Below are 15,371 nucleotides of genomic sequence, written 5' to 3'. Positions count from 1 at the left end.
TTAAGTATGCTAATAATCTCAGGGGTAACTTTATTCTTTGGATTTAGATTAATTTGGTTCTTTTAAAATAAAAGACAGAAGTATAAATCAACTAAAATAAAAAAATTTAAAAAACAAAAGCCCAAATAGAAAAAAATAAAATAAAAGGCAGAAATGTCAGGATGCCAAGACACTTTGGCCACTCAGTTATTTATTTATTTATTTTTGTTTGTTTATATTTGGCTGCATCAGGTCTTTGTTGCTGCGCATGGGTTTTCTCTAGTTGCAGCGAGCAGGGGCTACTCTTCATTGTGGTGCACAGGCTTCTCATTGTGGTGGCTTCTCTTGATGCACAGCACGGGCTCTAGGCGCGTGGGCTTTAGTAGTTGTGGCGCATGGGCTTAGTTGCTCCGCGGCATCTGGGATCTTCCTGGACCAGGGCTCGAACCCGTATCCCCTGCATTGGCAGGTGGATTCTTAACCACTGTACCACCAGGGAAGTCCCACCACTCTGTTATTTTATTGTACCTTTTTTGGGGTGTTCAAAATAGTATCAAACAACATTTACATATTACCCATACTGGTTCAGCTTTCTGCTTCTGGGATTTTTTCATTTTTAAAAAATATCTGAGGAAAGCTGAATAACATTTTTGTTGGAGTGGGCACACAAGATTTGCCCTTTTTCAGGGAACCGCATCAAAAGATGATGTCTGAGTCCTTTTTTGTTAACTTCCTCCGAGGCAGAAATGATTGCCCATAAGAAGGTCCAGTCATAAATGGAACACATTATTTGAAGGTTGGTCTGTGTTCAGGCTCTACTCTTTATTAGTAGCAACACTAAACTAAGGTAGCATATTTTGGATTTGAGGAACTTTGTAATAAGCATTACTTGTTCTGTTGGGTGCAGTATGTACGATTTAATTGTGGATAAGGTGTGGATAAACCTTATTAGCATGACTTCAGTACAATAGACAGTAAGTTATAAACTGCTAATACCATTTATTTCCAATGAGAGGAAGAAAATCATTGTATAGTGGCATCAGAGGGATTACTGGTTTTTTTAGGTCTGTAAAGAGAAATTGACCTTAGAATAATCTTAACCTCTCCCCCATCCCTGCCACCCCAACAATTATTTGAGAATAGGTAGCCAAGATGTTTTCTGAGACATAGAATAACTTCCTAATTGACTAGTGAGTTGCCAGGGAATAGTACTTCTTTGATAACTGACAAATTATTATTATGAGTATAGTTAATTAATTAACCTTGAATTTGAACTATAGTTTTTTATGGGCTTTTACATAAATTTGGCTATCGATTATTCTGTGTTTATAAGTTTGCATTTCCAGAAGTCATTTAAGAATGTCAGAAAACACAACCTAGCTAATTCTAGCCTGGTGCCTTAGGCTGCCTACCACGTGCCAATGATATTAGAAGACACAAAACAGGGCTTCCTTTGTGGTGCAGCGGTTGAGAGTCCGCCTGCCGATGCAGGGGACACGGGTTCGTGCCCCGGTCCGGGAAGATCCCCCATGCTGCGGAGTGGCTAGGCCCGTGAGCCATGGCTGCGGAGCCTGCACATCCGGAGCCTGTGCTCCGCAACGGGAGAGGCCACAACAGTGAGAGGCCCGCGTACTGCAAAAAAAAAAAACCAACACAAAACAAAACCCAAACTGTCTGGTGAAAGTTGCAGCAGGCATTTATTGGGGAGACAGTGGGTTGGTATAACAATTGAAAAATGAAAGTCATAACTAACCTTTGAAAGATGCGTGCCCTTAACATCAAACTCAAGTAATTTCTTATTCCTCTGGGCTCTTGGTTCATATTGTTTTTATGGCCCTATTTACATCTTATTCTAGCCAGTTAAGTACAGTTAGTTGTTATATTATGACTGTTCCCTTCCTTTGATTTAAAATTTCTAGAGTTAGAAATATGTGTTACTAGGACTTCCCTGGTGGCACAGTGGTTAGGAATCTGCCTGCCAATGCAGGGGACATGGGTTCAAGCCCTGGTCCGGGAAGATCCCACATGGCACGGAGCAACTAAGCCCATGCACCACAACTACTGAGCCTGTGCTCTAGAGCCCGTGAGCCACAACTACTGAGCCTGCGTGCCACAACTACCGAAGCCTGTGCACCTAGAGCCCATGCTCTGCAACAAGAGAAGCCACCGCAATGAGAAGCCCGTGCACCGCAACGAAGAGTAGCCCCCGCTCGTCGCAACTAGAGAAAGCCTGTGTGCAGCACTGAAGACCCAACGCAGCCAAAAATAAATAGATTAAATAAATACATTTAAAAAAAAAAGAAATATGTGTTACTAATGTCTGCATTCTCAGTACCTAGTATGATTTTTTTAGACCATTATACATAGGATAAACTCTTTCTGCCAAAGTGCTGATTCTGCACATGGTTAAATAATAATAGCTAACGTTTATTGCGAGCTTACCATGTACCAGACTCTATTCTAAGAACTTGATATGTCTTTAACTTAACTTAATCCTCGTAATAACCCTTGTGAGCTGGAAAGAGTTGTTTTCATCGCTTTACAGATGAAAAGACAGAGGAATAGGTAAGAAGCCTTGCCCAGGGTTGCACTGCTAGGAAATGACCAAATTGGAATTGAAATCCAAACAGTCTGGCTCCAGAGCTTGCTCTCATAACCTATTATGCTGTAGTGCTTCATCAAGTAACTGTTAATGATTTCTCTTTTTTTGTTGTTTTTTGTTTTTGTTAATGATTTCTTAACATTAAATGTAGGTGTGGGCTAATTTAACACCAGAAATTGAAAGTAGAATTTCATTTATTATTGAGTTTTATTTTTCTTTTATACTGTTAAGTTTTAAAATCTAATAGGGCCCCAAATATATTTCAGCTCTTTTACTTTTTGAAGTTAACAAGGAAATTGAATGCAATGATTGTTTTTCTTTTTGTGGAAGCTGATTTGCCAGGGTTTTTTATTTGAAAAGTTTATCTTTATTTTTTGCTTTTAATCTTTTTTTTTTTTTTTTTTTTTGTGGCTGTGCCTCGTGGCATGTGGGATCTTAGTTCCCTGACCAGGGATTGAAGCCGTGCCCCCTGCAGTGGAAGCATGGAGTCTTAACCACTGGACTGTCAGGGAAGTCGTGGTTATGTTTTCTTTAAATGTAGAAGATGACTTTAATAATGATTCATGGTACCATTTCTTCATTATTTAATTAACAGTTTTTTCTCAAGTCCCTAGTTTTACAGCGTGAGTAACAAAATGTAAAATGGCAGATCCAGATCATTTAGCCTTTAAAAAAGAAAAGCTCTCATTTTCTCTTCATTGTGCTCGTGCTTTCCTTTAAATTATTTAGATATTTAAAATAGCCATTTTAAACTCCTTGTCTGCTAATGCCATTGTCTTTGTCATTTCTGGGTCATGTCAGATTTGGTTGACTTTTTTTATTTTTTTGCGGTACGCGGGCCTCTCGCTGTTGTGGCCTCTCCCGTTGTGGAACACAGGCTCCGGACGTGCAGGCTCAGCGGCCATGGCTCATGGGCCCAGCCGCTCCGCGGCATGTGGGATCTTCCCGGACCGGGGCACGAACCCGTGTCCCCTGCATCGGCAGGTGGACTCTCAACCACTGTGCCACCAGGGGAGCCCTGGTTGACTTTTTTTTTTTTTGGTTGTGTGGCATGCGGGATCCTAGTTCCCTACCCAGGGATCAAACCTGCGCCCCCTGCAGTGGAATTGCAGGGTCTTAACCACTGGGAAGACACCAGGGAAGTCCCTGTTTGACTGTTTTTGTTGATTTTTTTTTCCGCTTAGTTTTGGGTCACATTCTCCTGCTTCTTCACAAGTCTAGTAATTTTTATTGGATGCTGGACATTGTGAGTGCTACGTTGTGTGCTGAATTTTGTCTTTAAAGACTGTTGAAATTTGTTTTGCTAGGTACTTAAGTTACTTGTGGATCAGTTTTGTTTGTAAGCTTTGTTAGGTCAGGTCTGGAGTAGCCTTTACTCAAGGGCTAGTTTAGCCCTATTACTAAGATGTGATCCTTCTGGAATCCTTTCTGAATGTCCTGGGTGTTCAGTGAGACCTTTCCACTCAGGCTAATTGCAATTCAAATTTTCCCTAGCCCTCTGTGAACTCTTGGAATTGTTCACGTTACAACTTCCTTGATTTTTTTTTTTTTTTTAAACCTTGTTTTGTGGAGTTTGACACCATAACACATGTGGCTTTGTTTTTGGCCAGACTCAAGCGAACACCACGCAGATTTCTAGAGCTCTTATTCTGCATAGTCCCCTCTTCTCCAGTACTCTGCCTTGCATATTCCAGCTGCCTTAGCCTCCCCCAGCTCTGATCTCTGCCTTTTTACACAGTGTGAGTCCTGTGCTCTACTTGAGGTCTTCTGTTCTGCTTTGCTGCCTGGCATGTGCCTTTGGGTAGTAAGCTTGGGCAGTAGTAGGGCTCAGTGAGGTTTCTCTCAAAGGTCACAGCTCTGGGCTGCCTTTTGACTAGCATCTGAACAGTTTCATACATTTTATGCAGATTTCTAATTGTTTAACTCCAGAAGGCAAGTCCAAGACTGATTACTCAATCATAGCCCCATATTCTTCAGTGTTAAGTCATATGGCAAAATATGGCTCAGCGACCGTGGCTCACGGGCCCAGCTGTTCCGCGGCATGTGGGATCTTCCCGGACCGGGGCACGAACCCGCGTCCCCTGCATTGGCAAGCGGACTCTCAACCACTGCGCCACCAGGGAAGCCCCAATACTAATGTATTTTAAGTCAGCACTTTCCACTAGAGCTTTCTGCAACAGTGGAAATGTTTTATTTCTGTGATGTCCGCTCAGTAACCTCTAGCCCCACTTGGCTATTGAGCACTTGAAACGTGGTTAGGGCAACTGAGGAACTGAGTTGTTTTTCCTGCTTATTTATTTATTTGGCTGTGCCGCAGGGCTTGTAGGATCTTAGCTCCCTGACCAGGGATCGAACCTGGGCCCCCTGCAGTGGAAGCATGGAGTCCTAACCACTGGACTGCCAGGGAATTCCCTGAGTTTTTTTATTAATTTAAATTTAATAGCCCTATATAGTTAATGGCTGCTGTAGTAGACAGTACAATTTGTTTTTCCTCAATATTATAAAATTTCAGCTTTTGCATATAATAAAAGTGCCGGTGGTTGATCTCTAACATGTCCCAATTTAGAAAGTTACTATAGTATTTTTTTCAAATTACCCAAATAGTTACATGTTCATTGGAGATTATTTGGAAAATACAAAAAGTACAAAAAAGCAAATTTGTCACATATAATATAATCCCCCAAATAATCAAGATTAATATTTTGATGTATTTCCTTCTAGTCTTCTATAAAGAAAAAAACTGTTTTAGTGAAAAATATTTGGGTTTTTTTTTTTTTAATATTTTTTTGATGTGACCATTTTTAAAGTCTTTATTGAATTTGTTACAGTATTGCTTCTGGGGGTTTTTTTTGTGGTTTTTTTTTTTCTTGTTGTTGTTGTTTTTTGGCTGCGAGGCATGTGGGAATCTTAGCTCCCCAACCAGGGATCCAGCCCTTACCTCCTGCATTGGAAGGCGAAGTCTTAAACCACTAGACCACCAGGGAAGTCCCTTGGTTTTATTTTAAGTATTTCTGGCTCAAAGGGAAATACGCATAGATGACAAGATTAAAATGATGAAAATGTTTTGTCCTTCTATAATTAGGTTTATATTATTTGTCAGCGAAGAATAGCCTTGCCTAAACAGGCTTTCCCAGCTTTATAGGTCAGGTATATGTAGCAGTTCAGGAAGAACTTATTAATCAGGAAACTTTTTAATTCTTTTCTCTTTTTGTTGCAGATGGGTGTTTAACAGAAAAGAAATCTTATATTTTACTAGTGGCTGCTTTTTGACAGTAGCTAGAGAGAAGCCAAACATAATTTAATATTGATATTTGGCTTACTCCGCATTAGGGGAACTGGTTTGGAGACTGCTTTCAGCTTGAGTAAACCGTTGTGCCTGAAGATCATGTGCCAGGTGCTTAGAAACCAAAGGCCTGGCCATCAAGGGGTTCGTGGTTGAGTTGGCAAGAAAACATAGTTGGATTTTCTTCTGTTTCTCTGGAGGAAAAAAAGTCAAATGTTACTGTTCATTTTAACAGTACAAAATTTAATAAGATGAGCAGATCATACCCATCATTTCTAACTTCGGGAATCTTTCTTTTAGGTGAGACGTGGAATCCGTTAAAACTGCATTATCAATTAAGAAACGTGAGGGAACGATTAGCTAAAAACCTGGTAGAAAAGGGCGTATTGACAACCGAAAAACAGAACTTCCTTCTTTTTGACATGACGACACATCCCCTCACCAACAACAGCATTAAGCAGCGCCTCATCAAGAAGGTGCAGGAAGCCGTTCTCGACAAGTGGGTGAACGACCCTCACCGCATGGACAAGCGCCTGCTGGCCCTCATCTACCTGGCCCACGCCTCGGATGTCCTGGAGAACGCGTTCGCGCCCCTCCTGGACGAGCAGTATGATTTAGCCACCAAGCGGGTGCGGCAGCTCCTGGACTTAGACCCTGAGGTGGAGTGTCTGAAGGCCAGCACCAACGAGGTGCTGTGGGCAGTGGTGGCCGCCTTCACCAAGTGACGCTGCGCAGAACCGAGCGTCCTCCTTTCTCTCGCGGGAACCAGTCGTTTTTCTTCCAGGGACTCCTGGTTTTCTGTAGTTTGTACTTCCCACACTATAACTGGTTTTCGTTTTATGAAATGGTGGGTGGCTTTTTCTTTTGTGTATGTATGCAGGATTCTGCTGGTACGAGAGGCCTTCCTCTTTCTGTTGTGGAAAAAGTTTCACCGCCATACTGGCATTCCATTGCTCGTTGCCATCCTCACTGTTGCCCGTTTGGGTTCTGGTGTGCTTTGACTGTCAGAGTACCTCCAGGTTCCTCACACGCACATCTTTTGGATTACCTCAGGTTGAGTTTCTCCCACATGTGCACGTACATCTCGCATTCTGCCTGCAATTCAGACAGAAGTCACAAAAAGGCCTTTAACTCACCAAAGGTAAATATCTGTATCTATTAGGACATTTTATACATAGACCTCAGTTGAGATGTATACTTAGCAAAATTATTTTTAAATTGAAATACACAGTAAATAATATAAAGTGCCCCTTGGATCTTGCTTTCCATGTAAATCTATTGTATTATTACACTTGTCATAATTTTAACTATTAAATCATAAAGGTCCAATTGTTTCACACAGCCAGTTTGGGATGAGCTGCATTCCAGTTATGCTGTATATAGTTTGAATTATATAGAAGTTGTTCCTTCTTCTGGCCACCACTGCCCATCTTAGTATTTTGCAGGGTTTAATTAGTTGTACACCTGGTGCCCCTTACTTGCTGCAGGCATTGTAATTTGATGGCAAAATAGACCTCTCATCATTGAAGGAGAGAGAAAACGTGTGTCTAATTGGTCCCAAGATTTTTTGAGCTGTGCCATTCATGGTACTCTTTACCTGTGCATCTCCTTTCTGGAATTTTCTTCAGTCTTATTATTTTTATCATTTCTGTAGAGAAGAGGCTTGTGACCAGTACTAATCTTGAGTACAGTTTTATCTTTTTCTGTCCACAAGTAAATTAATGTCTGCTCTTAAATAAATATCTACTCACACTTTCTTGGGGGAAGAAAATCAAATGTCAGCACTAGCAGATGTTGCATGTAAATCGTTAGCAAGTAACGACTACAACTCAGATGATTAAGAGTTTTGTAGCAGAAAGCTCTGCTGTGTTTTAATTTTTATATACAATTATGATAATTAGCACATTGTAAGAATATAAACCTTTGCTTTTTAGAGTTTATTTTTACTATTTCTTTATCATTGTTTATCGTATCACCATTGGTTTCATAATGTAAATACTATATATTGAACAAATTAAATGTCAGATTTTTTATTACCATAGTTCATGTTACTAGTGGGGCTTTCAGGTGTTTAGAGACTTTTTTGGTTAACATTCAATTCAAAAGTACTAGATGGTGTATAACTCTAGAGTTGAATTTTAAGGGATTCCCTAATATGTATACTATCTTTTTATCTGAAGTAATAAATAAACTATGATCTTGAAAGTGCCTGAATCAGAGCAAGCATGTCATTTGTATTTTTGTATTCTAATTATTTTGGTTTTAGTTTTCTTTCTGATGAAGTTTTACTTAGCCTTAGTTTAGTATGGCAATATTTCTACTCAGGGGTTGGCAAACTTTTTTTTATTGGGCCAGATAGAAAATATTTTAGGCTTTGTGAGTCATATACGGTGTTGCAGCTTCTCAACTCTGCTGAATGAAAGTTGCCATGGACAATACAAATAAATGGGTGAGGCTGTATTCCAGTAAAACTTCATTTACAAAAATAGGCAGCTGGCCATGGGCGTTGGTTTGCCAATTCCTGTTTTAACTCATGAAAAAAGACAGATTTTTCTCTCCATTAAAATAACCTCCTTTACCTCCAAAAATGATAACTACTGGTGGTAATTAAGTATAGAAAGTATTAATTTATAGTTTCTTCCCACAAAATGGATACTTGAAACTTACACCATGTCCTGGAATTTCCTTTTAGGTGAAGATTTACTGTTTTCCTCCAGCAGAGATTTTAGAAATGAGGTAATGGTTGTTTCTAAGGTATTCTTGGCTTTGTAAGCCTCATCTGTATTCTCAAGCAAGGGGGAAAGGGCCTCACCCAAACTTCTGTCAGCATTTGTTTCAGAGCAGAGTGCCCGTCAGCTCTACCTGTGTGTGACCTCAACTTCAGTACACGGTCGTGTCTCCAGAGGAGAGGACAAGTGGTCCCATCCAGAGGGGAGGGTGTTATCTAGAACTCCTTCTTCCTGTAGAAGGCCACTGTTTACAGTTCTCTGCAAGCAGGAGTGGTGTGACTCCAGGGACATTATTCTGTGTGGAAGGAGCAGTATGTCCACAGGCTTATGCCACTTTTGTTAAAAGCCTTCATATCCAAGAATCAGGCAGTGAGTTTTGATATAATAAAATTTACTGTGCAATAATAAATCGATTTCTTCATATGTTTAATTGCTGAGTGTTCCTTAGAATAACTTGGTCTGGAACAATGCTGTAACAGAAGGGAGAAAGGAAGGAGACTTACTGAATGCATGCTCTGTGCCTAGTAAAGTATTTTATATCTTGTTTTGACCTCCCAAAACTGCAGTTACTATACCTTCATTTAATGAAGAACAGGCTTGGATTGGAGGGGTTGCCCAGCCTCACATTATCTGGTAAGTGTTTGAGCTTTTAATCCTGAAGTGATGGAAAACAGTAATGGCATTCAACCATAATTTTTCCTTTCTTATTTGGGGACTAGGAGGGGGCTTCTTTTCCTTAACAGAGACAAAAACCACGAGAGTGGGCATGCAATAAATTCTCATGGTCGTGCAAAATACAATGATAAAAGGATATTCCTGCTTTATTCTGATATCTTGGTATAACTTACATAAATTATCTTTTGGAGGTGAAAAAGTTGACTAGTTCTATGTATTCTTAGGAGAAAGAAGCATCATCAGATGTCAGCTGGCCAAGAAATCCCTGGCCTGCTGAAGCAAGATTGCCTTGTGGCCTCCGATGCCTTACGTTACTCAGTTCTTCCCCTCGTTTGCAAACAGATGGGTACAATACTTTTTTAAAGTATGACAAAGCCTTGAATTTGGCCACCACCTGAAGGAAAGTGAGAGGGGCTGGTGTGTGGTTCAGTGGCAATATAGGACCAATGAGTGATGACATCCAGCCTGATGATGACAGGAGTCCATGACTGCCATGCATGGCTACTCTTGCCCCAGGAACATGGAAACCACTAGTCACAAGTCTATGTGAGGTATTTATGAAGTTTAATTCCAACTCAATGGCCTCTCCATCTTAAATGGAGATATTTATATTGTCAGATAACATTGTTCCATTTCACTTTCATCCAGATCAAGATGACTGACAACCTGAGGTAATTTCTAATTGCAGTCCACTGGGTCCCGGAATGATAGCCCTGACTCTTGTAAGTTCTGCATGAATGTCGTATGTTCTTTAATAGCACCAAGTAAGGAATCAGTCTTTGGAGTTGGTATATATGGTAAGTAATTTTTTTCCTTTTTTTTTTTTTTAACAATTCAGAAAAGTGTAAGGTGCAGTAGTCCTTAAGCATGGAATCTGTGGAGACCTTAATTATCATACTAAAGAGATCAGCATGGTATTCAGGTTTGGGGATATATTTCATAAAAATTTGGGGAGGTATGATTAAATATAACAAATATAAAAATCATGAAAAATACATATAATTATATGTGTATATAAAGGTTTCATGTATTTTTTAATGATTAAAATACAAATGGAAAATCTCATAAACAAATGTATAGGCTAGTGGATTATCTTAAGGCGAACATGCTTGCAGCCATCACCCAGGCCAGGAGATAGAACCTTGCCAGCTGTCCAGAAGCCGTTCAAGGCTTCCTCCTAATTACAACCTCCCTAAGTCTCTATCCCGACCCAGTATTCATCTTTAATAATTTTGTTCTGTTTCATTTTTCGTTTTATATGTCTGTTTTAGTTTCTCTCAATCTATAAGTTCTTTTCCTCATCTCTCTTTATTTTTTCCCTTGAGGAATATTTGTTGATAAAATTGGATCCCTTGTCCTGTTGTTTGGATTTTGCTGATTGTATCCACATAGTGTAGTTTAATGTGTTTTATTGACCTCTACTTCCTGAGAATTGGGCGTTAGATCTGAGGCTCCGTCAGATTCGAGTTGGTTTGTCTAGGCACCTGTTTCATCGGTGGTGGTGTGTTCTTTCATCAGGAAGCACATGGTGTCTCTCTTTTTGTGATGGTTTGTGATAGCAATCTTGCTGTTCAGTTCTTAGATCCTGTGATTTATTGAGGTTGCATGTGGTGATATTTTAACTGTTACCATTTCTTTGTTTATTAGCTAAAATATTTCTATGAAGAGAAACTTCACCTTACCTACAATACCTTTTAGTACAGTTCATAGAGGAAAGGTAGGAGAATTTCTACATTTTATTTACCAGTTTTCAAAATAGACTTGGTTCCAAAGCATTCTCCAAAGGTGACTGATTAATTTTCTTTAAGTGTCCTGAACTTGTGGAAATTAACATTCTTTTATCATCATCATTTTCCTTGATGAGAAGTAGGATTCTTGATACGGAAAAGTAGAGCTATAGCTTTAAGACAGAAGATAGAAAACCCTTGTAGTTCTAAATTCGAATCAGAAGTATTGGTGTAAACTTACAGGGTACTTTATTTCTTCCTTTTTTATTGTGGTAAAATATACATAACATAAAATTTACCATTTCAGCCATACTTAAGCGTACAGTTCCGTGCCTCTGCTTTTTGTAGTTGCGCTGCATCTGCTTTGTAAGAACGTCATCATTATATACTATAATCTCTCCCTTTTAACTCTTGCTTTAGTCTTAACTATTCAAGTAAATACATGCTTAATGCTCACCACCAGCCCTTACGTCATCTATCCAGTCATTCTGCTTGTCTTGCTCAGTTGTTAGTAGATTCTTCTGGAGGGGCTTGTGAGACTACTATACCCTGAGTTTTCGTATGCTGATAACAGTTTATCTGTAGCCTTTTGTATGAAAGTCTGTTTGGATAAAATGGTTGGGTCACTTTTTTTTTTTTTTTTTAGTATCTTAAGTATGTTCTTTTTGGCTTAAAACATCACTGTCAATGTCTGCTGATAACATGATTTTCTTTCTCTCATGAATGCCTTATTCTTTTCGGCCTGGAGCCCACGGGATTTTTTTCCTCCGATTTTTCGCCAGTGATGTTACTGCAGTATGTTTTGGTGTTGGTTGTTCTGGATCAGTGTTCCCAAGTACCTGGTGTGTTCTTTCAATATGTAGCATCAGGTCTTTTTTTATTCTCAATTTCAGGAAAATGAAAGTTTTAATAATTGTTCTGTTCCCTTGTTTAGGCTTTCTTCTTTGGGGATTGCTATTATGTATGTTGTTTTGGGTCACTTTTGCTTGGCTTCTTTTCTTTATTATTGATCTTTAAATGTTTTACCTGTTTTCTCTTCCTCTTAAGACATCCTGTTTATTTACTGTGAATGATCTTTCTAGTTTAGTCTTTTCTGAAATTAATTTTTTCCTGAGTTTCAATAATCAATTTCTAAATTTTTCTAATTTCTATTGATACCATTCATATTTTGTGTCATTTTCCTGATGTATTTTAACTCATTTTGAGGTATTTTTCATTGGTTCCCTAGGTATGTCTTTCTGGTGTGCTTTTGTTGTCTCTAGGGATTATATTTTCTCCTCATGCTCTTTTTCTCATGATAACTTTGTATGGGATTTGACCTGGATTGTCTTCTGTTGCCCATGTTTACATGAAATTACTTTTCCTGTTTTAGAAGGGAGATGCAGGTCAGGGTAGCTTTTCTAACTGTGTTTATTCTCTAGAACCCCTTCCTCTGTTTTTGAGTGTGAAGAAATACGGCAGCTTGCTTTCTGAGATCTGGTTCTGCCACTCTCAGCCACCTTTATCTGGACCTTCTTTTTTTTTGATCTCTGTTGTTCTCCTCTTGCTCAGTTTCGATTCTGTTCCCAGTAGTTTCTCCTCAGTGTGGGGCATTGGCTGATCTTTTTTTTTTTTTTTTGGCTGATCATTTTTGAAAGTGAAAAAATGATTCAGGTTTCAGGGGCCGTTATCCAGTCGGTCCTCTGAGCTTCCCTGTTGATTATGAGGCCAAGGGCGAGGGTGTCAGGGTGGGTGTGTGTCTTAGGGGTATCAGATGCCCTGTTGCTTCCCTCTACCCTCCTTGTACAGATTCCGATACCTGTTGGTCTTGTTGCTTGTTAGTAGTTTACTCCTGCTCGTTTGTACCTTCTGGGGTTTGTGAGGGTACTTTCACATGTAGTTTTGTGGTAGATGTTTACCATGGTTTTTCTATACTAGTTGGTCTGGGTTGTATGTGTGCGGTGTTAGTGGTGGGGAAGGGGAATTGGGTGGGATATGAGGAAATTAAAAAACTATGTTGGGGAGTTCCCTGGTGGCCTAGTGGTTAGGATTCTGGGCTTTCACTGCCGTGGCCCGGGTTCAGTCCCTGGTCTGGGAACTGAGATTCCTGCAAGCTGTGCGGTGCGGCCAAAAAAACAAACTGTGTCACTGTTGTGTTATCTTGTCTGAATCTGCTGGGAGAGCCCCCAGTGGCTTTTAGTTTGTATGTAGTCTCATTAAATTATGAGTCTTTTGCTTTATAGCTTCTGCATTTAGCCTCATATTCACTTTATGATTAAAACTATATTTAGCTCTTTTGATGGGTTTTTGTTTTCCTTTCTTGCTTTTAAATTTATGTATGGTGACTCTGGAATTTTATTTTGTTGTGAAGGATTTTGTTGCAAGGAAGCCAGCTTTTTTTACCTCCCCTAAAATATTTAGTCAGTTTTTCCAAAATCAGCTATTGTATAATCTGTGTTTTCTGTAACTGACTTAGAATGCCCCTTTGAATTTTCTTTGAATTCAGAATCTATCTGTCATCTTTATTCCAGTGGTTTGGCTGTCCATGGAAGAGGAGACACTTTTAATTATAGTAGTTTTTTTGATGATGTTGTAATAGGGCTAGTCCCCCACTTATTATGCTTTTTCAAAATCTGGTTATTTTTACATGTTTATCCTACCAAATGGACTTCAGAATAATTTTTTTCAGGTTAAAAAATTATTTTGAGATCATTGTTGAAATTATATTACATTTATAAACTAGCTTGAGGAGAGTTGAGATTTTTAGTGTTGTCATCCTATCCCAGAATAAGCTAAACCTCCCCATTTGTTCGAGTTATTGGTTTTATGTCCCTTAATAGAATTTTGTAATTCATTTAGATCTTTTTTAAAATAATTAATTAATTAATTTTCTGTCTGTGTTGGGTCTTCGTTGCTGCGCGTGGGCTTTCTCTGGTTGCGGCGAGCGGGGGCTACTCTTCGTTGCGGTGCACGGGCTTCTCATTGCGGTGGCTTCTTGTTGCAGAGCATGGGCTCTAGGCATGTGGGCTTCAGTAGTTGTGGCTCGTGGGCTCTAGGCGTGCGGACTCACTAGTTGTGGCACACGGGCTTAGTTGCTCCGCGGCATGTGGGATCCTCCCGGACCGGGGCATGAACCCGTATCCCCTGCATCGGCAGGCGGACTCTCAACCACTGTGCCACCAGGGAAGCCTTCTTTTAGGTCTTGCCAGTCCTTGCCAAAGTTAAACGTATTTTTAGTTACGATTGTGTTTCCTCTTATGTTTTAAGTGGTTATTATTTATGAGTAAGAAAGCTCTTGTTTTGGTGGATGATTTCGATAGCCAACTTTACTGAATTCTAATATTTTAACAGTTTTTAAATTGATGTGTTTGTGCTTACAAGTACCCAGATATATCTGTGCACACTATGTGATACATTTGTTTCTTCTATTTATACCTCTTAAAAAATTTTTGTCTAATTGTATTGGCTTGTACCTCTAGAATATTGTTATCCAACAATAACAGCAGTGAACATCATTTTTGTTTGTATTCCTGAATCTAATGGGAATGATTCTGGAATTTTTCCATTAAGAGTTTGAAGCAGGCTTTTAAAAAAGTATGTCTTTCACAGGATTTGTGTGTGTGTGTGTGTGTGTGTGTGTTTGTGTGTCCTACTGATATAATGAATTACATTCTACATTTACATTTATAGATTTCTTAATTCCAAATCATTCATGCATTCCTGGAGTTAACATCCCTTAGACTTGGTATTTTCTTTATTGTACTACTGGATTCATTGGCTAACATTTAATTAGGATTTTATTTATAAATTTGTTTTGTCCATTTTCATTGTTTTCTAGGCATTTTTCAAGTTCATCAAGTTCATCTTCAATGGCACTGACTTGTATTCTGCAGTCTGATTTGACTCGATGCTTATGTGGCTTTGGTTTCGTAAGGTGGTCTCAGTTTCTTTTTCGTTCTACCAGATCCACATTAATCTCATTTGATTTTCTTATCTCTTCTTTGATCTTGTGCTTCTTAGAAGCTGCATTCTCTTTGAGTGCATTGAGAATACGAAGCAGTTTGTGTTTATAATTTTCTTTTGATTCCTAAGGTAGTTGTCCAAATTATTTTTTTTTTCTGCCTTTTGCATACTATGTTTCAACACCCTCCCCCCACCTTTCCCAGCTTGGTATTCACGAGAAGGGTCCTTGCTGAGCCTGTTTAATGGGGAAGGTGGGGTTCTACCGAAGCCTGCCGTTTGGTCAGTAATGGATACTTCAGAGCTCTTTGTTTAAGCATCATTCAGCTCCTCCCTTAGAATGAGAGAGGAAAGTTGGATACCAGTTGATTTTAATCTTTATTCAGATCTACTCAGCTGCTTTGGGGGGATCGAGAAGAAGGCTGTGATCGGTGCTT

The 15,371-nt window shown here is 39.3% G+C and overlaps 1 protein-coding gene and 1 long non-coding RNA gene across 2 annotated transcripts in view; both read left to right on the top strand.

The window, feature by feature from the left end:
- GOLPH3 (golgi phosphoprotein 3) overlaps positions 1-8,078 on the top strand; it is a 52,887-nt gene extending 44,809 nt beyond the window's left edge. The window contains exon 4 of the mRNA XM_024755773.1: positions 6,165-8,078. Coding sequence (XP_024611541.1) covers positions 6,165-6,589 — 425 coding nt within the window. The 3' untranslated portion in view covers positions 6,590-8,078. The remainder of the gene's footprint in view (positions 1-6,164) is intronic.
- Positions 8,079-9,125: 1,047 nt separating this feature from the next.
- On the top strand, positions 9,126-10,065 carry LOC112406781 (uncharacterized). Its single transcript, XR_003004626.1, has 3 exons — positions 9,126-9,226; positions 9,493-9,819; positions 9,957-10,065. It is a non-coding gene; the product is annotated as an uncharacterized LOC112406781 (long non-coding RNA).
- The last annotated feature ends 5,306 nt before the right edge of the window (positions 10,066-15,371 follow it).

This window comes from Neophocaena asiaeorientalis, unplaced genomic scaffold (assembly GCF_003031525.2).
Source record: "Neophocaena asiaeorientalis asiaeorientalis breed wild unplaced genomic scaffold, Neophocaena_asiaeorientalis_V1.1 scaffold93, whole genome shotgun sequence".
Lineage (NCBI taxonomy): Eukaryota > Metazoa > Chordata > Mammalia > Artiodactyla > Phocoenidae > Neophocaena > Neophocaena asiaeorientalis.
Note: the sequence above shows the minus strand (reverse complement) of the source record. Positions and strands in the feature narration are given on the sequence as shown.